Genomic DNA, 26,936 nt, shown 5'->3' on the forward strand with positions numbered 1-26,936 from the left:
GGATCAGTCAAAAAGTACATGTGCAACATGATAGCGTGAGTCAAGTATAATATGCTACCTCTAAACCAAAGAGGTTTGACCTAGATTTCATAATCGGAAGTTATCTCTTAAATTATTGTTTAACTCAACATTTACGACGTACGAAAAACATTGTGAGAAAGGATAATTATATTGCTTGTAAGTATGAATATGATAATAATACAAATGTTTAATGCTATTGTGCTCTTGAAAAAGAACAGGTTATATTGAACATAAAGTTCCTGTTGGGTTGTCTTTATATACACGAATGCAATATCGAACAGAACAAAAGTAGCGTGAACAAGAACAGTAACATATATGGTGCTTAAAGATGAAGTCTTTAAACGCTGATATCCTAATATGTTTTACTTAAACTTGAATATTTGCACAAAATAACTGTTCTTCTAAAAGCAGCTTATGTTTATTCAACAGTCGTGTAATGTAAGCGAGTATTCTTTTTTACTTTAAACTTCGAATACATAAGTAACTCCAACAAGAGGAGAAAATATTTTCACTGCTATGATGATGCTCTATATTTTCTTTTCTTAGATTTCAGTACATGGTTTAGGCCTACAAGATCTTAATTACATAGAATATTTAGACATATATTATAAAGATGAGCCTTAGAGCCATGTGGCAAAACAAAATTTCTTAAAGTCAAGGTTTAAATTCAAATATTAAACTGTGTTTAATTTTAGTTGCAGTACATGTTAAAGCAAAAGGAAGAAAAGCTGAAGGCTGTGCGAGAGAGGAAGAAATTTACAGGCTGCCCATCAAATTTAAAGGCAGGAATGATGAAGTCTGGCAGAATCAGTAGGACCTGCGTCTCAAAACAGAAACAAGCAGTATCCAAATCTTTACCTAGATCTGTCAGAGGAGGTTGTAGAGGTGCCATTGTCAATAGTGCTTCCAGTGCAAACCACTCTTATGTTGAATCCAGAGTAGTATCTGATAATAAAGAATGTGAGAAAAATGCAGATCGTTCATCTGGCAAGTTTGTTGATGATGTTAATGTCCAAGAAACCAGTCTGAATGCCATGAAAAAGGCTGTTATTTGTTTAAAAAAAAATCCAACACATTATGATGATGTTGCAACTGAGATAACTAAAATGAAATCAGTGAAAATATATAAATGGGACTCAAAGTCTAGTAAAAATAATGATAGAACAAAATCAAATGATGAAGGTTTTTTGGCAGATAAAAAACAAGAAAGTGGGACAGAACAGTTTATTGAGGAGGCGGACAAAAATAGTACACGTCAGTCCAGAGCGAATTTTTTTGTGTTAAATCCGAGTAAAGGAAAACAAAAGCGAGTGATATCACCTCGATCTCAGAAGGATGAACTTCTTATGAAACAGTTTGGAATTATTCCAAGCAAGGTTTTCTTAGACAAAGTGAGTGCTGGACTTAAAAGCACATGTAGTGGTACAAATGTGGTCTCGAGTGGAGACACAAAATGTGCAGAAAAATCTTTAAATAATACACAAAATAAAATAAAAACTGGTCGGGTGCCACTGTCTGCATCAGACTCGGGTATAAATGTGGACTTTAGTGACAGTGACTCTGAAGATAAAGAAATTGCTTTGATTGCTTTTGATACAATTTTGGTTTCAGGTACTGGGCATACAGAGGGTGGAGTTTCTGTTAAGAAGGTGAAAATGGATTAAACAAGTATTAACTTCAATGTTAAAGCTCAAACAAGTATATCAAAGAGTAAGAGGTCTTCAACACGTGTTCTACAAACCATGGATGGCATCAATATGCGATATAAAATTAAAAAATTAACAAAAGTGTAAGTGACGATGAATTGTTAAAGAAGTTTGGTATACCTAAGCTTGTTGTAGTTGCTACTAAGACTGACGAGTCCTCTGTAACTATAGATATCAAGAGTGATGATTTTAAAGATTTCTCTCAGAAGTCGATTGATGCCACTAAACAGATGATACCGAAACCAAAAAAAGGGTTGTCAAGAAACAGTCTAGCAGAAAATAAAGCTGAAATAAATGCTACTAAAGAACATGATAATGTTTCAAAAGAAAAAAACTCGAACACGAGCTTTTATTTCAGTGAAAAAGACAAAACCAAATCACAAAGAAAAGAAAACAATGCTGAAGGTCTCAAGCCGATCAAAAAGGTCTGCAAAGCTCCAGCATTTAAAACAAAGGAAAGCACAGGTGATCATGTGTTTACTTCAACACCAAAAATTGAAACAAAATCAACCTCTGCAGTAATGAAAGCTCCAAAATTGAAGACAAAAGAACAGTTACAAAAGGTATGCAGTGTCCGCATGCTAATGTGAAGTTGTCTGAAAGTAAGGTTTAAAAATGCATTACCAGGTAGAGATGCTTTTCTCAAAAAGTTGAATACATCACAGTTATCGATAAAAACAAGGAAAGTAAAACTGATGCAAAGAACAAAGACAGTCCCTATTGTTGCAGCCAAATCAACAGAAAAGCTAGAAAAAGACCATCAAAGCGTTCAAATAAGGCTTCCTATGTTATCTAAAGAAGAAATTGATAGATACACAAAACAAATTGTCCCTGGTGATAAACCTATTGGGGTGATGGAGCAGAACAAATCTGATGATATTAATGATACTGTTGAAGAAGTTGAAATAGTTCAAGTGCAGGTAAATGGAGATTCTTATCAGAAAAGAACATTAACAAATCAGGAAAACAATCTCAGCAAATTAGAATCTGAAAATTCTAGACAAACAGCAACAGATTCTCAGGCAAAAGATGTTGAGTTGATTGAAAAATCTGATGATCTAAATTGTTGCTCCAAAGATTTTCTCAACACAGATAATAAACTTGATGAAGTTGATGGTTCATTCAAAGAAGATACTATTATTGAAATTAAAGACAATATTGTTGAAAATCTTGCAGCTTCAGTTGAGGAATTATGTACTGCTAAGATGGAACTGGAATTTGTCAAAGATGTTGAAGCATCAAAAAGTACTGAAATGCAATATCAGATTATTGAAGACTCTGCTGATGTAAAAACGGAAGTTACTTGTGTTAAAGATCAAGCTTTGGAAGAAATGGCTGAAGGATGTAATGCAAATTTGAATGATTCAGAGTGTCTGGTGAAGAATTAAACACAATGTCCACAAAAACGTATTCAGAGAAAGAAGACAGACTTTACTTGTTTAATCAAATGGTTATTGATAATAATGAAAGGGATTCTGAAACGAAAGAATCAAGTATTGTTGATAAAGATGATATTTTAGAACTAGATATTAGTGCTGATAATGTGTTAAATGATGCAAATGTTGAAAATGACAAAGGAGATTCTGATTTTAAATGCGGGACAGCATTCTAGCTTGATATGGAAAATGCATGAATGTTCGTGTCAAATCAATACAAATCAAACCATGGACATTACTTCAAAATGCGTAAATACATCTGTATTGATAATAAGTAAAGTTATAAATGATGGTTATGTTGAGTTTATAAACCAAACACAGGGAATCCAAAACGTTATTTGATTTTGAAGGGTGCAATTTAACTGATGATAGTAATACAATTAATTGCAGAATGTTCTATATTCTTTTCTAGAAAAATAATTTGAAATTGATAGAGAAAATAGTGGCATTAATTGACGATTTAACAGACAGATTTTGGCTTTGTTCACACTTATTAATAAGGGATGTTTTTGGTGTTTTAAAGTACATATAAATTTAATTGAGAGCTGTTCATAATGATTAGGTGAATCACTGTTATTCAATGTAAAAAGTTTGTTTTGTACCTATAAAAACAATGACAATGTTGTTTTTTTATAAATAATATTTGTTAGTTTAGTATTACATTTTTAGCTCGACTATTATATATGAAATTTATAAATATGAGCTATCCTACTCACCCCGGCGTCGGCGTGAGTGTGCGCGTGAGCGTTGGAATGTTTAAGTTTGCGTACCACCTCAAATATTTCCTATTTTCATTGACATATTGCTTTTATATTGTGCATACTTCTTTACCAACATGACCCCAATCTATAAACAAGAGCAGACAACTGTATCAAGCATTTTGTAAGAATTATTGCCCTTTTTTCACTTAGAATATGCATATTATTGATAAATCTATGTTAAAGTTTGCGTACCACCTCATATATTTTCTATGTCCCTTGACATATTGCTTTCATATTTTGCATACTTCTTAACCAACATGACCACAATCTTTAAACAAGAGCAGAAAACTGTATCAAGCATTTTGTAACAATTATGGCCCTGTTTTCACTTATAATATGCATATAATTGATAAATCCATGTTAAAGTTTGCGTACCACCTTTAAATTGCCATAACTTCTTTATTTATGCTCAGATTTGTTTCATGCTTTGACGAAACAACACTACCTGACATACCACAATGGACTCCACCCAAACCATCTTGCTTGATTTTATTTCTTAAATATGTACATATATATGTATCAAAGTTGTTGTGTTGTGCTTTTAGTTGAACATAAAATTACTATTATTGTATCAATGCTTTTGTGTAGTTCTATTTAGAGATTTTTATATTTCATAAGTTTACTTACATGTAAACAAACGTTTGTATTGTTCTATTTAGTAGCGCATTAAAATGTTTTCCTCCAATGCAGGGTCCCGCAATCTTGGGTCCGCCTTCACAAACCCACTCTGATACTAAGAATAACAACAGACCTAAGGTAACCAACCACATGTATGTGTGACTTCGGAAATATGCTGTGAACCAATTTTTATAGGATATATAAAAATTAATAGTAATAGTCTCACACAAACAATGTGATTATTTGAGACTGCACATACCAAGTTAAGTATAATTTACCTTTTGGATAACATTACACAATCCATCTGCAACATTCTGTATGCCCAGCCGGTGCACTTATGTTCTTTCTGTCATGGGTCGCACAAGTGTGTACTTTTGATAAATGTGTACATATAAGTGATAACTTAGTTGCGTTTGTCCCTCGTGAATAAAGTTATATGTTACATACTTGAATTTGTCGTTACTGCTGTTGAACGAATTGCCAGACTGATTGATATTGTGCCGAGCCATTCATAAAGCAATGACTCGATACTATAGTTCATGTACGGATTTCCAAATCTTTGGAAAACCCCGGTAAGTGCAAACAATGCTGGCCAATTTTATGAACCCATGGTTGTTTGATTCAAATAATTATAGTTGATAAGGTATGTGATTTTAATTGATTTTATATGGGTCCGAATGGTTTGTACGAAAAATGAGGTTTACACAATCTATTTAACTTATTCAGAATTTTTTTTATTGTTAAACTGACGTGTCTAGTCACAAAATGCCCAGTCTCTAAGCAGTGTTTGACCTTCATTCGCCTCCAGAAAGGATGGTTATCACTTCAATAGTATATTGTCTAAAGCTGTCGTGCATAGAATTCGGTTATTAGCTTAATGCGATACCAAATGAGAAAAAAATATAGGAAGACATCTAGTTTTTAGCTCACCCGAGCACAACGTCGTCAACATTTACTATACTACTAGAAGCAACATTTATTGTTATAGCTTCATAAAACTAGTTCAGAACACTTTTCCCAATGGTATCTCTGTTGAGGTCAAAACTGGGTCACGTGGGTGAAAAGCTAAGTCATTTGATCAAATTAAAGAAAAATCTGTGAACACTTAATAAGTACCATTTTTTTGGCAAACGCAAAACATAATACTTCCTGATAACATTTGTAATAATGATATATCTCACTGAGTTTGATGTAAGTTTCTGGGCTGTTAAAAAAGCAACCGCCAGGGGATTATGAAGGTATGTTTTCCTTCGAAACCGACAAATTTAAACGTTTCCCGGAGGAACTTCTTGACCTTTGTATAACTGCTGCGGACTTTGTATAACTACTGCGGACTTTGTATAACTATTGCAGACTTTGTATAACTACTGCGGACTTTGTATAACTACTGCGGACTTAGTTAAACTGATGCGGACTTTGTATAACTAATGCGGATGGCTCCACAGATTACTGCGGATGGCTCCGCAGATACCGGCTACATACAGTCTACTCTATAGGTGATCGTTTTACTTCGAGTAGGATCTGCACTGATCCAATCTGTGGCTCTACCAGAATGTACCCGGGCGGCGGTACTGTGTACAGTCAGTGTCTCTATCAGAATGTACAAGGGCGTCTGTACTGTGTACAAGCAGTGGCTCTACCAGAATGTACCTGGGCGTCGGTACTGTGTACAATCAGTGGCTCTACCAGAATGTACCCGGGCGGCGGTACTGTGTACAATCAGTGGCTCTATCAGAATGTACCCTGGCGGCGGTACTGTGTACAATCAGTGGCTCTACCAGAATGTACCCGGGCGGCGGTTCTGTGTACAATCAGTGGCTCTACCAGAATGTACCCGGGCGGCGGTACTGTGTACAGTCAGTGTCTCTATCAGAATGTACAAGGGCGTCGGTACTGTGTACAATCAGTGTCCCTACCAGAATGTACCCGGGCGGCGGTACTGTGTACACTCAGTGGCTCTATCAGAATGTACAAGGGCATCGGTACTGTGTACAATCAGTGTCCCTACCAGAATGTACCCGGGCGGCGGTACTGTGTACAATCAGTGGCTCTATCAGAATGTACAACGGCGTCGGTACTGTGTACAATCAATGTTTCTATCAGAATGTACCCGGGCGGCGCTACTGTATACAATCAGTGGCTCTACCAGAATGTACCGGGCGGTGGTACTGTGTACAGTCAGTGTCTCTATCAGAATTTACAAGGGCGTCTGTACTGTGTACAAGCAGTGGCTCTACCAGAATGTACCCGGGCGTCGGTACTGTGTACAATCAGTGGCTCTACCAGAATGTACCCGGGCGGCGGTACTGTGTACAATCAGTGGCTCTACCAGAATGTACCCGGGCGGCGGTACTGTGTACACTCAGTGGATCTACCAGAATGTTAATGGGCGTCGGTACTGTGTACAATCAATGTTTCTATCAGAATTCACCCGGGCGGCGCTACTGTTTACAATCAGTGGCTCTACCAGAATGTACCGGGCGGTGGTTCTGTGTACAATCATTGGTCTACCAGAATGTACCCGGGCGGCGGTACTGTGTACTATCAGTGGCTCTCAGAATGTACCCGGGCGGCGGTACTGTGTACAATCAGTGACTCCACCAGAATGTATCCGGGCGGCGGTACTGTGTACAATCAGTGGCTCTACCAGAATGTTCCCGGGCGGCGGTACTGTGTACAATCAGTGGCTCTCAGAATGTACCCGGGCGGCGGTACTGTGTACAATCAGTGACTCCACCAGAATGTTCGGGCGGCACTACTGTGTACAATCAGTGGCTCTACCAGAATGTACCCGACGGCGGTACTGTGTACGGCTCCACCAGAATGTACCCGGGTGGTGGTACTGTGTTCAATCAGTGGCTCTATCAGAATGTACCGGGTGGCGGTACTGTGTACAATCAGTGGCTCTACGAGAATGTACCCGGGCGACACTACTGTGTACAATCTGTGGCTTTACCAGAATGTACTCTGGTAGCGGTACTGTGTACAATCAGTGGCTCTATCAGAATGGTCCCGTGCGGCCGTACTGTGTACAATCAGTGGCTCTACCAGAATGTACCGGGCGGCACTACTGTGTACAATCAGTGGCTCTACCAGAATGTACCCAGGTGGCAGTGCTGCGTACAATTAGTGGCTCCACCAGAATGTACCCGGGCGGCTGTACTGTGTACAATCACTACCAGAATGTACCCGGGCGGCGGTACTGTGTACAATCAGTGGCTCTACCAGAATGTACCCTGGTAGCGGTACTGTGTACAATTCGTGGCTCTCTCAGAATGTACCCGTGCGGCCGTACTGTGTACAATCAGTGGCTCTACCAGAATGTACCGGGCGGCACTACTGTGTACAATCAGTGGCTCTACCAGAATGTACCCAGGTGGCAGTGCTGCGTACAATCAGTGGCTCCACCAGAATGCACCCGGGCGGCGGTACTGTGTACAATCAGAATGTACCCGGGCGGCTGTACTGTGTACAATCACTACCAGAATGTACCCGGGCGGCGGTACTGTGTACAATCAGTGGCTCTACCAGAATGTACCCTGGTAGCGGTACTGTGTACAATTCGTGGCTCTCTCAGAATGTACCCGTGCGGCCGTACTGTGTACAATCAATGGCTCCACCAGAATGTACTGGGCGGCGGTACTGTGTACAATCAGTGGCTCTGTCAGAATGTACCGGGCGACGGTACTGTGTGCAATCAGTGGCTCTACCAGAAAGTACCCAGGTGGCGGTACTGTGTACAATCAGTGGCTCTACGAGAATGTACCCGGGCGGCACTACCGTGTACAATATGTGGCTCTACCAGAATGTACCCAGGTGGCAGTGCTGCGTACAATCAGTGGCTCCATCAGAATGCACCCGTGCGGCCGTACTGTTTACAATCAGTGTCCCTACCAGAATGTACCGTGCGGCGGTACTGTGTACAATCAGTGGCTCTTCCAGAATGTACCCAGGTGGCAGTACTGCGTACAATCAGTGGCTCCATCAGAATGCACCCAGGCGGCGGTACTGTGTACAATCAGTGGCTCTATCAGAATGCACCCGGGCGGCGGTACTGTGTACAATCACTCTTCCAGAATGCACCCGGGCGGCGGTACTGTGTACAATCAGTGGCTCTACCAGAATGTACCCGGTCGGCGGTACTGTGTACTTAGTCTTTACCACATCACGGCCAAGTGTAAAATAGCGTCACTTAAAGTCAACATCTATGTAATGTCACAGATCAAGCGGAAGTAAGGAGCGTCATGTGTTGGAGTTCGCATGACCTTGACGCGATAGAAAGATGAATACAAACATGATGTGCTAAAATATTAGCAACATCATTTGATTTTGTATCACGAAACTGCCGCGTGCTACCATGCCTAATATACCTCTAACAATTGGCAACGCTAGGGTTTTAGTCGCTTTTAGCCTGGACGTGATGTATTATTATCATAGCTCATGTTTAAATACGCGGACATGTGTACGATCTTTAAAAATAAATAACGTGTTGCATGAACAGTTTTAAATTTATGAGTGGCTACGAGTCTATTATTTGTAAATACAAAAGGAGATATTTTGAGTTGTTCAGCGATAAATAAGCCGTAATTTTGAGTTGGAATTCAACAACATAAGCGTTAGTCCTTGATGTTTACTGTACTCGAGTCATAATTAATAATTGTTGTTTAATTCACAGATAATGCACGATCTACCGTTATCAAAACTATTTCAGTACCTTTGAACCGACAACATATTCTATTTAACAATGAAAACTTTATTTTTCGCGTTGCCGATTGATTGATGAGTTTAACCCTTTGCATGCTGGGAAATTTGTCGTCTGCTAAAATGTCGTCTGCTGAATGTCTTAAATTAGCATTTTCTTCGATTTTGTTTTGAAAGAATACTATCAGAATAGCAAACAGTTTGGATCCTGATGAGACGCCACGTTCTGTGGCGTCTCATCTGGATCCAAACTGTTTGCAAAGGCCTTCACAATTCGGTTCCAGCACAGAAAGAATTAACAACGGCCATGTGTTACTGTCCTTTGTCAAACGTGTTATTAGTTTTCACCTACTCTCTTTTTAGACAGTTTTGTCAAATAATGATGTGAAATTGGGTGAAATATTTGGGTTTTCTTTATGTACGAAATATTGACAAGTATATCAGTAGCGAGTATGCATTAACAACAAAGGGGTTACAATGCGGTTGACACAAGCCTTAGGCTGTATTTGCATTATTTATTATTTGTACCACAACGCTCATTAACGTGTGCATACTTGAATAGTGACTTCTCCAGATTGTAATTCAGCCAATTAGAAATAAAGACACATAGAACACTGACCAATGGGATTCATAACTGAGTTTCACGGGCCAGATGTTAGAGGGAAACAAGACAGTTAGCGTTTAGACTTGGAAGTGTACGGATCGAGAAAGATACGATCATGTAGCTATCAGACTGTATTTGTATAACCGAAAATATTAAGTATGTTAGACATTAAATTGGACTAGAAACTGATACATGGTGTTGTTGAATATTTTATCCTATATTATGCAGAGAAACCGATATAATAGAGAGGGACCGACTTGTCCCATGCGTGACACGAGAAAATGGTAGTTAATGCAAATCTCGTCATCTTGGCATTATGCGCACGACGAGATATCGAATGATAGGCTACATACCGGTAATTTAAGAGTAATGAACATTGTTAGTAACTATGTGTCGTCCATGAACTATGAACGATTACGGGACACAGGACGTTAAATGGTGCTCGTGAACCAAGGATTCGAACAAAGAAATACTACCACTTACGATTACGAAGCCATGAAAAACAACGCGAAGAAACTCCGTTTCGGCAACTTCTGTAACCAGTAACAACAACCGTGAGCCGGGAACAACGACATCAGACCGCATATATTCTGCAACTTCCGGTGAGTGACTGTTTTATTTCCTGACGTTTGTATCAAAATGGCAAATCAAATAATCCCTGAGTTATTTCAAAATTTGAATGAACAAATTAAAGATGTTAAAACGGCCATAAGCACTCAGACTATTTCGCAGGTTGTACAATCATTGGATGGAAATTCAAAAGAATTTAAAAATTGGATTAAAAATGTAGAAAAATATGAAACACTTACCAATTTAGATGAGAATAAATTAAAATTTGTTGCTTACCAATCTAATAAAGGGCTTGTTAGTGATTACATACATCGTTTTTTGACTGACGATACGACAGGGACATGGACAGATTTAAAGGAACAGCTTAAATTAAGATTTGCAGAAATTCAAGACCCACAATACGCTTTCTCATTATTAAAGACGACTAAACAAAGGACCGACGAAAATGTTCAAATATACGCTGAGCGACTTTTATCTCTTGCGACGGATGCATACGAAAATATTGAAGGAAATTTAGAATATAAAGAAAAACAGTTGGTAGAAATTTTTATCGACGGATTATCGCACGATTATTTGAGACTTAAATTAATGCGCGAAAATCATGCAACGTTATCAAATGCTTTAAAAAGCGCTATACATGAGCAAAGTGTCAGAGGTAGGTTTGAGTTACGATCACAAATAAATGGACTTTATAACAATACGACCGATAATATTCAGACAGATATCGATTATATTAGGTCATCTATTGTTTGCACATATTGCAAGAAACACGGTCATTCTATTGAAATCTGTCGCCGTAGGCAACGCGAGATAAGTGCATATACGGTAGGGCGGAACTGTCATACGATAAATCAAAACGATTACAGGCGCAAGAACGAATATGACAAAAATTGGAAAGATAAAATTGATTGTTGGAATTGTGGTAAATTAGGACACTTTAGTAGAGAATGTACTCAAAGGAAAACGTACATTAATCGAAAAAACTAGGAAATTCTTACCAGAAAGGGGTCTATGGTAAGAATGAAAAAGTCGAGACATATAATATCGCTTTGTGTGGTAGTCCAAATTCTTGTGTTATTTCAACAGGTGGTTATCAATTTAGGAGCTTGATAGACTCGGGCGCTCAAGTCAGCATCGTGAGTAAACGTACTTATGATATGTTAAAACAAAAACCCGCACTGATAATTAAAAAAGTAAATTTAAAGTCGGTAAACGGAAATTCATTACATGTCCACGGAAGTGTAAAATTGAGATTCAAAATAGGGAGCATATATAAAGAGCACATGTTTTTTGTAGTAAGTAACATAAATAGAAATGTTATTTTAGGAAGAGACTTTTTACAAAATAATGGTGTCCGTTTATACTTTGATTTAGGATGTTTGAGGATTGATAACTGTTATGTACCTCTAAAAGAAGATGTACACCTTTCAACGATAGCGAGATTAACTAGACATACTGTGTTAAAACCACAAACTGCCTATAGACTCTTTGCTCAAGCTAAAAGAAACTGCATACGTTCAAATACGAATTATGAATTCAATGGAATAAGCAATTCTTTCTTTGATAATGAACCCGGTTTAACAATTGTTAATTCAGTCGTCAAGACAACGCGTGATAGACAATTTCCCATTTTAATTATAAACAATACGCACAAAACAATAAGGCTTAGACGACACTGTGCCATAGGGCGAATAACTTCGGTAAATGATAATGAAATATGCTCAGTACAAGAAGTTATTAAAAATAATCAGCCGAAATCAGGCTTATCTAAAGATGAAATCTTATCAGATTTGCGTGTAGATGAAAATCAAAAAGAAAATATTCTACCGATACTCTTAAAACACAGAACTCTCTTCGCAAGAAATAATTTAGAATTAACACAAACTTCAGCGATAGAATTTACCATAGATACAGGGGATCATCCGCCCATTAAATTAAGGCCGTATCGAACACCATTAAACAATAAGGTATTCATAGATAAAGCCATCGACGAAATGCTAGACGCAAACTTAATAAGTCCATCAAGAAGTCCGTGGAGCTTCCCTATTGTTTTAGTAGATAAAAAGAAAAATAACCATGACTCAAACAAAGATAATAAAGACGAGAAAAGGTTTTGTGTTGATTTTAGACAATTAAACAAAATTACAAAACCAATTGCCTATCCATTACCATTAATAGATGATATATTGGCGTTATTAGGTAAAAGTAAATATTTCACCAGTTTAGATTTGATATCGGGATATTGGCAAATACCTATAAAGGAAGAGGACAGAGAAAAAACGGCTTTTGCTTCGGGATTCAGGGGTCTATTTCAATTTAATGTTATGCCCTTCGGTGCCTCCTCCGCCGGTGCTATATTTCAAGAATTGGCTAATAAAGTACTCAAAGGTTGTGAGAGCTTCGCTGTGGCGTATCTAGACGATATTCTAATATTTTCACCTGACTTGCAATCTCATTTATCACACGTAGATACAGTACTACAGAGTCTCAGTAAACATAACCTAAAGCTAAAACTATCAAAATGTAAATTCTTACAAAGAGAGACTAGATACCTAGGCTTCATCATAGATCAAAATGGTATAAGGCCGGATCCGTTAAAAGTGGAAGCGATCCGACAATTCCCTAGGCCAAAGTGCGTGCGCGATGTACGATCTATCTTAGGTGCTGCAGGATTTTATAGGAGATTCTGTCCGTCGTATTCAGAAGTAGTCGAGCCTCTCATTAATCTCACGAGAAAGAATGTCCCATTTAAATGGTCAAAACAATGCGAAGATAGTTTCCAACAATTAAAAGACTCATTTACGCAAATCCCTTATCTTTCATACCCTGATCCGAAAAAAGGTTATATTCTGTATACGGATGCATCTGATAAATGCGTCGGAGCCTGTTTGACTCAAAAATGCGACAGTAACGAGACCGGGGATTATGTGGGCGAAAAGCCGATATTTTTCATATCGCACAGATTAAGTCCCACGCAATGCAAATATAGTACTATTGAAAAAGAATGTTACAGCATATTTTACAGTCTAAGTAAATTGCACCATTATTTACACAATGCTGAATTGGTTATAAAGAGTGATCACAAGCCGCTTAAGTATTTATTGGAAAGTCCGATGCAAAACAAGAAAATACAAGTATGGGCCTTAAGCATAGCGGGTTACAACTGCAAAATTGAATACATACCGGGAAAAAAGAATATTATTGCTGACTTTCTAAGCCGACCTCCAAAAACCAAAATTAAGAATAATCAATGCGATCAAACAGAACTAGAATTAGATATTAACGATAAACATTTGACGATTAGTTCGGAAATAAATGGACAAAACCAGACGCGCGAAATTAATGTAATTGACTCTACGCATATCGATCACAGGCAAATAATTGATAATATTATTACCCCGCGGCCACTTCCAGTCGACGACACAGCGTCGAATGATAACATATCAGGGCTTAATATGCAAATAGAACAAGAAAAAGACCCTCATATATCTGAGATTAAAGCGAGATTAAGATTAGGGAAACAGAACAAGAGTGAAGATGATAGATATTTATCGGTTGATGACATACTGTACTACATATCAAACGTAGATGAGGAACCTACTCTCAGGCTGTTTGTACCTAAACACCTGACTGATTCAGTTGTCAAGCAATACCATGATGAAAACGGACATCCTGGGTCTCAAAGGCTTTTTCAGACACTAAAGGAGAAATACTACTGGCCTAAAATGTTCAAAGAATTGAATGATTATGTATCTAAGTGCATTATATGTCAAAGTAGAAATTTAAAAGCAATTAAAGCTCCCATATCGTCAGATACCTCAATACCGCCGTTTCCGTTTTCAGTTGTTTCCATAGATATATGCGGTCCATATCCGAAAACGCTTTCCGGAAATAGATATATAATATGTTTCGTAGATCAATTCTCAGGATACATAGAAGCTTTCGCATCGCCTGATAAGTCTTCTGATAGCGTAATACACCTGTTAATGAACGAGATTTATTGCCGTCATAGTTGTCCTATAAGAATTATAACTGATAACGGAAAAGAATTCACAAGCACAGCTTTCACTGAAACATTAAAATCAATGAACATTGACCACGTAAAGACGACAATATATCATCCCGCGTCTAATGGCATGAACGAGCGTTCACATGGGACTATGAACAATATACTATCAAAACGGGTTCAAGAAAATGTACAACAATGGGACGTACATTTAAACATGTCTTTAGCGGCAATGAGATTTTGTACATTCGAGACTTCGAAGCACACACCGTTCTTCTTACTTTTTAATAGAGACCCTATTCTTCCAATAGACAACTTGTTAAAGCCTAGACGTAAATATCACGGTGAAGATTATCATAAAATAATATTAGAAGAACAACACAAATCATTTAAAAAGGTATGTGCCCAAATTCAAAAATCGAAACGTAGACAAGCTGATTATGCGAATAAAAATACGAAAGATATTAAATTCGAAATCAATGACCCCGTTTACTACAAAAACTTTCAACGTACAAATAAATTAGACAGTAAATGGAGGCCATATTATCGTATAATCGAACAAAAGTCGCCGTTAACATACGTAATAAAAAATCAGTTAGACAACTCAACTATTAAAGTTCACGCTGATCAAATAAGACACGCAAATATCGATGAATGGCCAATGATAAATCAACCGTTAACGCGCCCGATTAGAAAAGCAAATTTAGCCTTTGCGGACGACACATTATCTTCTGATAGCGATTCAAATAACTCAGTACATGGGTTACCTGTAATTACGCAACAGACCCGACAGATTAGAGATAATACGGACGACGAGGAAAATATTCCACTTGCAGAACTGCAAAAACATTTGAGAAACAAACAATTCGCGGATATACAGTCAAGCTCCAGTGAATCAGATACGATGCATTACAATAACGGTAATTCACAAAACTCACCTGTACGTAGGTTTGAAAATGATTCTTCAGACGATCAGATGCAAATTGACGCGGTAGCGTTAAAACACAAAAAACGAAAATTGACAAAAAAGACTTCACGTTCAAATAACGCAATGAAGAAAGCAATTTTCACGTGCCTTCAGACAATGGCTGAACACATGTAAATGAATGGACTACAAAATAAAGCGAGATAGATGTCGAGACTTAAAGACCCCAAAAATTTTGTATATAGAGAAATATGTTTTGAATGTATATGTAGTATATATGTAAAAACTGGATTATAGAGGACGGTATCGTCCGATTTTGATAATGTATCGTCATTAGCATTGATTTACGGGTTTAGAATGAAATGAAAATGTCATATTTAAGTCAACGGGTGATATAATAGATATATTTCAGTAATATGTAACAAACAGAAAATATAAGAATCGTGACTCGCAAAATGCACATAAACAATTAATAGGTACATTAAGAGAAAAAAAACGCGACATTCCGATGCGTAAAATATAAGAATCGTGACTCGCAAAATGCATACAAACAATTAGTAAGTACATTATCTGTCTATGAACGCCAAGATACACACGTTTGACGCCCATTACTTGATGACAGGCGTGGGTCACGAATTAGACGAGTACGTAACGAAATTGGTATAAATAACCCTCAAAATAGGCGGACTCACTAAGTACGTTCGATTACATGACAAGCTTATGACAACACACTTGACAACGACATTAACCAACGATAACTTATGCCCTACAGCGCTCAGGTAAACACCAGTTCAGGCATAAATAACATTTTAATACAGTTTGTAAATATCCTTAAAAGCAAAGTAGTGTACCTTTTATTAGTATAATGTAAAAGATACAACTATATTGCTATGATTCATTACAAATTTGATACTGATCGAATATGTAGTTTATTCTTTTTCGTTCCTTTATAAGAATACCTACATTAAGACAAGGGATTTTGTTTGTAAATTTTTGTTCTCAAGTAAATAAAACATAATAAAGCACAATGCATTTCATTGAATAGACAAACGCGTATAGTTTAAATAACACATCATAAATTTGCGTCATGAGAATCGCGTTCCTTTAGCACATTAATATTATTTGGGTATATCTTATCATAGGTGTGAATAGTAATCTGAATGCTTATATAGCAAATTCCATTAATATGTAAATAAAAGGCCCGTTTATCATTTCATGTAATTGACCATATAAGATTTGCCAATGCGATACAAGTTAAGGAGAAAAGCAGCGCTCCTGACATCGTTGGCGTGGTTTGCCTGCAGCAACATGCGTTCATAACGCATTTGAGATCGTGATCAGATCTTAACACCCCGACAAAGAAGAAGAATATGTCATCGACATACCGATATCTTCGACGACGATGTATCCGTCGAGAATCAGATGACGTAACAGACGACTTCAATTAGGATCCAACATTGTCGACATGGATCCAAATTGTGAACCAGCATCAGTACCATACAACGAGTGGACTGTTAATGGACATTTCACGCGTCGTCGAAAATGATTTTTAAAGATACGATGATATGAATGGACTTGATGATGAAAAATCGCGCGTACTTTGTACATATATTAGGCGAACATTTTATCGTCTATGAACTTATATATATATGTGTGTTACCTTTATTACATGTACATAAACACTTATTAAAATACTACAGTCATGAATGCCGACATTCTCCAGAACAATATATAATAAACGTTTGAAGTATTCTAAATCGTGCAACAGCCGAGGACCAACAGCTTCTCCGACCGACCATCATCGTCTTCATTCGGAAGCCGTCGTTTCAATCGACTGCATGTTACCATCTACAACCAGATGTCAAATACTCTCCAACCGGACGTCTCATCTCTTCACCTAGACGCCACATCGCCTCCAGCGAAGATGTCAACAATGGACACTATTCTTATTGGATTTCCCAAACCAGTGACACATTCCACTTCATTGTGATTGACATTGACTATTTAAATATTCCGACGTTTTATTATTTCAGCAGAAACATTCGATAAAAATTTCATTAATAATATGCAGATTTTCATCATATATATGTTTTAGTCACTGATGTTTTCATGTTTGCGTGTTTGATTTTCTACATCGTATGTATTAATATGTTTTCGTTTACTTCCATGCTTACATTCTTAAAGATTTTTCTGTATCCTAAAATACATAAAAATCAAATTGAGAGGATAAGTTGTGTCAAATAATGATGTGAAATTGGGTGAAATATTTGGGTTTTCTTTATGTACGAAATATTGACAAGTATATCAGTAGCGAGTATGCATTAACAACAAAGGGGTTACAATGCGGTTGACACAAGCCTTAGGCTGTATTTGCATTATTTATTATTTGTACCACAACGCTCATTAACGTGTGCATACTTGAATAGTGACTTCTCCAGATTGTAATTCAGCCAATTAGAAATAAAGACACATAGAACACTGACCAATGGGATTCATAACTGAGTTTCACGGGCCAGATGTTAGAGGGAAACAAGACAGTTAGCGTTTAGACTTGGAGGTGTACGGATCGAGAAAGATACGATCATGTAGCTATCAGACTGTATTTGTATAACCGAAAATATTAAGTATGTTAGACATTAAATTGGACTAGAAACTGATACATGGTGTTGTTGAATATTTTATCCTATATTATGCAGAGAAACCGATATAATAGAGAGGGACCGACTTGTCCCATGCGTGACACGAGAAAATGGTAGTTAATACAAATCTCGTCATCTTGGCATTATGCGCACGACGAGATATCGAATGATAGGCTACATACCGGTAATTTTAGAGTAATGAACATTGTTAGTAACAATGTGTCGTCCATGAACTATGAACGATTACGGGACAGTTTGTTTCAGACATTCAAGTCGATCCTATACGATAAAACATAACAGGGATTATTAACAGATTATCGAGAAAAAAATATAACTTTATGGCACATATTCAATACTGTTGAGCACAAAGTACATAAGGCAGCGAAATAACACTAATCAAACTTAAAATACAGCTTCGTTCATTAATAGTTAAAATTATACATTGATAACATTATAAAGTGTTACAAACGTGAAATGATTGAATATTTTCGGAGTGCTTCTATCGTTTTCTATTGTTCTATTGTTACGTTCAGAGCTTCGAAATAACTCCATTGAATAAACGGATCAGTCAAAAAGTACATGTGCAACATGATAGCGTGAGTCAAGTATAATATGCTACTTCTAAACCAAAGAGGTTTGACCTAGATTTCATAATCGGAAGTTATCTCTTAAATTATTGTTTATCTCAACATTTACGGCGTACGAAAAACATTGTGAGAAAGGATAATTATATTGCTTGTAAGTATGAATATGATAATAATAAAAATATTTAATGCTATTGTGCTCTTGAAAAAGAACAGGTTATATTGAACATAAAGTTCCTGTTGGGTTGTCTTTATATACACGAATGCAATATCGAACAGAACAAAAGTAGCGTGAACAAGAACAGTAACATATATGGTGCTTAAAGATGAAGTCTTTAAACGCTGATATCCTAATATGTTTTACTTTAACTTGAATATTTGCACAAAATAACTGTTCTTCTAAAAGCAGCTTATGTTTATTCAACAGTCGTGTAATGTAAGCGAGTATTCTTTTTTACTTTAAACTTCGAATACATAAGTATTCCAACAAGAGGAGAAAATATTTACACTGCTATGATGATGCTCTATATTCTTTTCTTAGATTTCAGTACATGGTTTAGGCCTACAAGATCTTAATTACATAGAATATTTAGACATATATTATAAAGATAAGCCTTAGAGCCATGTGGCAAAACAAAATTTCTTAAAGTCAAGGTTTAAATTCAAATATTAAACTGTGTTTAATTTTAGTTGCAGTACATGTTAAAGCAAAAGGAAGAAAAGCTGAAGGCTGTGAGAGAGAGGAAGAAATTTACAGGCTGCCCATCAAATTTAAAGGCAGGAATGATGAAGTCTGGCAGAATCAGTAAGACCTGCGTCTCAAAACAGAAACAAGCAGTATCCAAATCTTTACCTAGATCTGTCAGAGGAGGTTGTAGAGGTGCCATTGTCAATAGTGCTTCCAGTGCAAACCACTCTTATGTTGAATCCAGAGAAGTATTTGATAATAAAGAATGTGAGAAAAATGCAGATCGTTCATCTGGCAAGTTTGTTGATGATGTTTATGTCCAAGAAACCAGTCTGAATGCCATGAAAAAGGCTGTTATTTGTTTAAAAAAAATTCCAACACATTATGATGATGTTGCAACTGAGGTAACTAAAATGAAATCAGTGAAAATATATAAATGGGACTCAAAGTCTAGTAAAAATAATGATAGAACAAAATCAAATGATGAAGGTTTTTTGGCAGATAAAAAACAAGAAAGTGGGACAGAACAGTTTATTGAGGAGGCGGACAAAAATAGTACACGTCAGTCCAGAGAAAATTTTTTTGTGTTAAATCCGAGTAAAGGAAAACAAAAGCGAGTGATATCACCTCGATCTCAGAAGGATGAACTTCTTATGAAACAGTTTGGAATTATTCCAAGCAAGGTTTTCTTAGACAAAGTGAGTGCTGGACTTAAAAGCACATGTAGTGGTACAAATGTGGTCTCGAGTGGAGACACAAAATGTGCAGAAAAATCTTTAAATAATACACAAAATAAAATAAAAACTGGTCGGGTGCCACTGTCTGCATCAGACTCGGGTATAAATGTGGACTTTAGTGACAGTGACTCTGAAGATAAAGAAATTGCTTTGATTGCTTTTGATACAATTTTGGTTTCAGGTACTGGGCATACAGAGGGTGGAGTTTCTGTTAAGAAGGTGAAAATGGATTAAACAAGTATTAACTTCAATGTTAAAGCTCAAACAAGTATATCAAAGAGTAAGAGGTCTCCAACACGTGTTCTAACCATGGATGGCATCAATATGCGACATAAAAACAAAAATGAAAATAATAACTCAAAGCAAACGGAAAAGTTTGTCGATAAGAATATGTCAGTATCAGTTTCACCTAAAGCTTCAAACAATTCACATGCATCAAGACCGAATTCTCCAAAGAAAGGCAAAATTGGACCCAGGTAAAAAGTTCAGGAAAGTCTTAATCTTCCAAGCATCGAAAGTCTGTCTTCCGATGAAATGTCTAAACTTCTTAATCAGTGTGGTATGAGCATATCAGTTCCTACTTTTCCTCTTAAAAAAAGAGAAGAAACTCCAGAACCAAGCACATCTAAAGGTCATGGTCATAGGAAACGGAAGAGAACTGCCAGAAAATCATGTGTTGATAATGAATTAGTGAAGAAATATAATTTGAAGGAATCCATTCAAAAAAATTAACAAAAGTGTAAGTAATGATGAATTGTTAAAGAAGTTTGGTATACCTAAGCTTGTTGTAGTTGCTACTAAGACTGACGAGTCCTCTGTAACTATAGATATCAAGAGTGATGATTTTAAAGATTTCTCTCAGAAGTCGATTGATGCCACTAAACAGATGATAGCGAAACCAAAAAAAGGGTTGTCAAGAAACAGTCTAGCAGAAAATAAAGCTGAAATAAATGCTACTAAAGAATATGATAATGTTTCAAAAGAAAAAAAACTCGAACACGAGCTTTTATTTCAGTGAAAAAGACAAAACCAAATAACAAAGAAAAGAAAACAATGCTGAAGGTCTCAAGCCGATCAAAAAGGTCTGCAAAGCTCCAGCATTTAAAACAAAGGAAAGCACAGGTGATCATGTGTTTACTTCAACACCAAAAATTGAAACAAAATCAACCTCTGCAGTAATGAAAGCTCCAAAATTGAAGACAAAAGAACAGTTACAAAAGGTATGCAGTGTCCGCAAGCTAATGTGAAGTTGTTTGAACGTAAGGTTTAAAAATGCATTACCAGGTAGAGATGCTTTTCTCAAAAAGTTGAATACATCACAGTTATCGATAAAAACAAGGAAAGTAAAACTGATGCAAAGAACAAAGACAGTCCCTATTGTTGCAGCCAAATCAACAGAAAAGCTAGAAAAAGACCATCAAAGCGTTCAAATAAGGCTTCCTATGTTATCTAAAGAAGAAATTGATAGATACACAAAACAAATTGTCCCTGGTGATAAACCTATTGGGGTGATGGAGCAGAACAAATCTGATGATATTAATGATACTGTTGAAGAAGATGAAATAGTTCAAGTGCAGGTTAATGGAGATTCCTATCAGAAAAGAACATTAACAAATCAGGAAAACAATCTCAGCAAATTAGAATCTGAAAATTCTAGACAAACAACAACAGATTTTCAGGCAAAAGATGTTGAGTTGATTGAAAAATCTGATGATCTAAATTGTTACTCCAAAGATTTTCTCAACACAGATAATAAACTTGATGAAGTTGATGGTTCATTCAAAGAAGATACTATTATTGAAATTAAAAACAATACTGTTGAAAATCTTGCAGCTTCAGTTGAGGAATTATGTACTGCTAAGATGGAACTGGAATTTGTCAAAGATGTTGAAGCATCAAAAAGTACTGAAATGCAATATCAGATTACTGAAGACTCTGCTGATGTTAAAACGGAAGTTACTTGTGTTAAAGATCAAGCTTTGGAAGAAATGGCTGAAGGATGTAATGCAAATTTGAATGATTCGGAGTGTCTGGTGAAGAATTTAACACAATGTCCACAAAAACGTATTTAGAGAAAGAAGACATACTTTACTTGTTTAATCAAATGGTTATTGAAAATAATGAAAGGGATTCTGAAACGAAAGAATCAAGTATTGTTGATAAAGATGATATTTTAGAACTAGATATTAGTGCTGATAATGTGTTAAATGATGCAAATGTTGAAAATGACAAAGGAGATTCTGATTTTAAATGCGGGACAGCATTCTAGCTATGGAAAATGCATGCATGTTCGTGTCAAATCATTACAAATCAAAACATGGAAATTACTTCAAAATGCGTAAATACATCTGTATTGATAATAAGTAAAGTTATAAATGATGGTTCTGTTGAGTTTATGAACCAAACACAGGGAATCCAAAACATTATTTGATTTTGAAGGGTGCAATTTAACTGATGATAGTAAAACAATTAATTGCAGAATGTTCTATATTCTTTTCTAGAAAAATAATTTGAAATTGATAGAGAAAATAGTGGCATTAATTGACGGTTTAACAGACAGATTTTGGCTTTGTTAACACTTATTAATAAGGGATGTTTTTGGTGTTTTAAAGTACATATAAATTTAATTGAGAGCTGCTCATAATGATTAGGTGAATCACTGTTATTCAATGTAAAAAGTTTGTTTCGTACCTATGAAAACAATGACAATGTTTTTTTTTATAAATAATATTTGTTAGTTTAGTATTACATTTTTAGCTCGACTATTATATATGAAATATATAAATATGAGCTATCCTACTCACCCCGGCATCGGCGTGAGTGTGCGCGTGAGCGTTGGAATGTTTAAGTTTGCGTACCACCTCAAATATTTCCTATGTCCATTGACATATTGCTTTTATATTTTGCATACTTCTTTACCAACATGACCCCAATCTATAAACAAGAGCAGACAACTGTATCAAGCATTTTGTAAGAATTATGGCCCTTTTTTCGCTTAGAATATGCATAAAATTGATAAAACTATGTTAAAGTTTGCGTACCACCTCATATATTTTCTATGTCCCTTGACATATTGCTTTCATATTTTGCATACTTCTTAACCAACATGACTACAATCTATAAACAAGAGCAGACAATTGTAGCAAGCATTTTGTAACAATTATGGCCCTGTTTTCACTTATAATATGCATATAATTGATAAATCCATGTTAAAGTTTGCGTACCACCTTTAAATTGCCATAACTTCTTTATTTATGCTCAGATTTGATTCATGCTTTGACGAAACAACACTACCTGACATACCACAATGGACTCCACCCAAACCATCCCCCCACACCCCAGAATCCCCCCCCCCAAAAGAAAACATCCTTTTTTTCTTATTTTTGAAAGATCATCTAATAAATGACCAGACACCCACATTTACTCCCCCCCCACCCCCACACAAAAAGACTTTTTTTACTTGGTAAAAAAATAAAAATACTTATTTATTTTATATTTTAGGGACCGTCAAACCATTCCACCCAAGCTATTGCTATCAAACTTGAAATAAAATCTTATTAGTTTGTTTTATGTCTTTACAAATGTTCAATAGATTGTGGAAAATATACCATAACTCAGAATCGTCTATAAAGTACAACTTCTTTAAAACATAAACGATCAATATGTTTCAATTATGGTCCTTTTCCACTTAGAATATGGCTATATTACCTTGACCTTGTTGAATATGAAAAAAAATTCCCCATGATGGCTTTCGTTATACTGTCAAGCTCTCGAATAGTCGAGCGCGCTGTCCTCTGACAGCTCTTGTATAATTAACATTTTGATAAAATAAGCACATGCTTGTAATTATTAATACTATTGATAATAATTGTTGTTTATATTTGTAATGTTAATATAACATACTCACCTGAATGACGGCATATATATGATAATCACTTTGTCGTCCTTCTGTCTGTCAGTCTGTCCGGCTTTTTGTGCGGAATGTTACTAAGATGTATTATGGTCATTTAATGATAGACAAATAAATGATTTTGAAGGAAAGTCCACTTCAGGATTTTTGCCGTTTTGTTAATGTTCTTGTAGGGAGCATGAATATTGAAGCTATTTAAATCAAACTTTGCAGAGGACAGAGGAAAAGCAGAGTACAAGAACCACTACACTCTAATTATTAAATTTAGTAATTGCCCTTTGCGTTACGTTTTTTCTTGTGCTGATCATAACTCATGAAATATTAAAGCACTTCAAATAAAACTTCATGAAATAAAAGAGGGCTTAAATGGAAGGTTGGATGTTCACAGACCATAACTCTCTCTTAAGGTTTTACAGAGTTATGGCACTTACATTTGCATGTGTGGAAAACAACTCACTTAGTGGTGAAGGTAATGAAATAAAACTTCCTACTTTGAAAGAGGGCATTGAGATTAAGTGCATAGTACAAGAAGCACAGCTAGTATGCCCTATGCTTATATTTGGAATATTCTGTTCCTTATGTGGAGCAAAACTTTGCTGCAAGTGTGTAAGATATTCAAATGAATCTTTATATTATAATAAATTGCTTTAAGAGATATGCCACGTACAAAGGCCTTTAGTCTCTTGTCAATACTAAATAATGAAATATTTACAGACTTTTTAATAAATGCATAAACATGTCTGTTTTCCCACACTTTGAAGGTCAATATCGCAATTTATTGTATGTCAGTCATTGTATGTGTGTGTCACAAAACTTTAACCTTGGTTAAAATTTTATAACTTTTGCAATATTGAAGATAGCAACTTCATATTTGGCATATATGTGTTTCTCATGGAGCTGCACATTTTTAGTGGTGAAAAGTCAAGGTCAAGGTAATCCTTCAAGGTCAAAGGTCAAATATCATTGTATTTTTCGTTCCTAAAACTTTAACCTTCGTTAAAGTTTGGTCATAACTTTTTGAATATTGAAGATAGCAACTTGATATTTGGCATGCATGTGTATCTCATTGAGCTGCACATTTTGAGTGGCTAAAGGTCATCGTTCAAGGTCAAAGGTCAAATTTATGGCTTCAAAGCGGCGCAATAGGGGGTATTGTGTTTCTGACAAACACATCTCTTGTTTGTTTTGCTATTTATTTGCAAAGAAAAACGAACATTAGTATATCAATTCTGTTTTGTAGTGCTATTAGATAATTAAGTAATTCATAAGCGTGTACTTACGTGTCTGAAAACGTGTGTGTTGTGCTTATAATTAGCGTACTAAAACGTTGTCCTCCAATCAAGGGTCCTCTAATCCATGAGTCGGCCTTTACAAACACTCTCAAATACTTTGAATTACAACAAACTTAAGATAACCTCAAATTTATGTTATTTCGCATTATGTTGTTATCCAATAATTTTAATAGTTAGAAACAAAAAATGTGATGAATTGAGAGTTAGTAAAGTCAAATTGACTTTAAGGGTCGAATCGTTTTAAGAATAAAAATCTTTTTGTTTTTAATCAAAGAAAAAGCTGGTGAATTCGGATCAGGACTCAACTAGTTGCTCAACATTCTCATAATTTATCCCTACCATGACAACACAATTCATCTGCAACATTTCTGTGTGCCCCTGCTGGTGTATTCATGTTTTGTGTTAAATCATACTGTCATAGATCGTACAAGTGTGTGTTATTGATAAATGTGTACATATAAGTGATTAATTTTTGTTTCTTTTGTTTCTGTTAATAAAGTTGTATGTTACATACTTAAATTTGTCTGAGTTGCAAGTGGACAAATGGCTGTATAAGATTGATAATGTGTTCAGCCATTCATAAAGAAATTACTCATTTTTATAGTTCCAATACGGATTTCCAAATATGTCGAAAATCTTATTTATAGTTAGATGCAAACAACTCTGACCCATTCTATAAACCAATCGTAGTTTAATTCAAATAATTAGAGTGTATAGTTTGTGTGATTTTGAAAGGAATTAAAATGGGAAATACAGGTTTGTACCAATAGTCGGTTTTACACAATCTAGCTCATCTATGAGTACGTGTTTTGTTAGACAGACGTGTATTGTACCATCATTCGCACTTTCTCAACATTGGCAAGCTCTAGCCTACAGAAGGCTTGGTTATCAATTCAATGGAATATTGTCAAAATCATATTACTCGTACTGGGAGTTCGGTGAAAAGCAATAATGCGATGGCAAATGCATTTTATGAATTCTGTAAACGGAATCTAGTTTGTAGCTGCTCACAATGATCTGTGATATCCTTATGCGCTTCGTCAACATTTACTTTGTGAACAATAAAGGCTACTGCTTTGCCCTATCTGTATAGAACTTGGTCAGAGCATTTGTTCCAATCGTATCATGGCCGTGTTTAGAACTGGGTCACGTGTTATGAAAAACGAGGTCATTGGGTCAAATTAAAGAAAAACTTGCAGTTTTTTCCACCATTTTGGGGATCGGGTCGGGTCCCTTTGCATTGTGAAAATTCGCGGCATTTTGACTGAAATTGGGAAATTAGTGTTGTTGCTGTTTTGCTAAAAATGCTTAATATTGAGAATATACGTGTTTTTCAGTATTATTTTTAATATGGTTGAACTGATATGGCTGGATGAGAAATGAAAAACAAAGTTGAAATGTATTTATTTTTTCTGAAACCTTCAATTGGGAAATGTAAGGTACCATTTGGAAAAAATATATACTTTTTTCAATTGGGCATGGGGCCGAATAACGGACCCGATTTTTAACGAAAAAAACACTGACTTGTGAACACACAGGGAGTCATTCCATCCCCCCCCCCTCCAAAAAAAAAATCATGAAACTTGCTGATAAAATGTGTTCTTACGATAACTCGAGGCGAGTTCGAAAACAGTTCCGATTTTCCCTGTGTGGCAATAGTGAATAACGAACACAATAACTCACAATTTTTGTCCAATCATCATGAAAACAACATTATACTTTTGCCGATTGCGAAAAC

The 26,936-nt window shown here is 36.1% G+C and overlaps 1 protein-coding gene across 4 annotated transcripts; it reads left to right on the plus strand.

The window, feature by feature from the left end:
* LOC127855007 (uncharacterized) lies at window positions 1-25,711 on the plus strand. Of its 4 annotated transcripts, XM_052390297.1 has the most exons (3): window positions 1-73; window positions 18,622-18,725; window positions 19,262-25,711. In XM_052390297.1, exon 3 carries the CDS (start codon window positions 19,271-19,273, stop codon window positions 20,228-20,230), a length of 960 nt encoding a protein of 319 aa, XP_052246257.1. In that variant the 5' UTR covers window positions 1-73; window positions 18,622-18,725; window positions 19,262-19,270; the 3' UTR covers window positions 20,231-25,711. The 4 variants fall into 4 exon arrangements, with proteins under 4 accessions (XP_052246257.1, XP_052246258.1, XP_052246259.1 ...); XM_052390298.1 differs by lacking the exons at window positions 18,622-18,725; window positions 19,262-25,711 and adding an exon at window positions 717-4,984 and having other exon boundaries at window positions 29-177; XM_052390299.1 differs by lacking the exon at window positions 18,622-18,725 and having other exon boundaries at window positions 31-177.
* Window positions 25,712-26,936: the final 1,225 nt, after the last annotated feature.

This window comes from Dreissena polymorpha, chromosome 13 (genome assembly GCF_020536995.1).
Source record: "Dreissena polymorpha isolate Duluth1 chromosome 13, UMN_Dpol_1.0, whole genome shotgun sequence".
In the NCBI taxonomy this organism is placed as follows: Eukaryota; Metazoa; Mollusca; class Bivalvia; order Myida; family Dreissenidae; genus Dreissena; species Dreissena polymorpha.

Bases quoted from the DNA above. Each gene is read 5' to 3' on its own strand.
- LOC127855007 (XM_052390297.1), top strand. From the start codon at position 19,271: ATGTTAAAGCAAAAGGAAGAAAAGCTGAAGGCTGTGAGAGAGAGGAAG.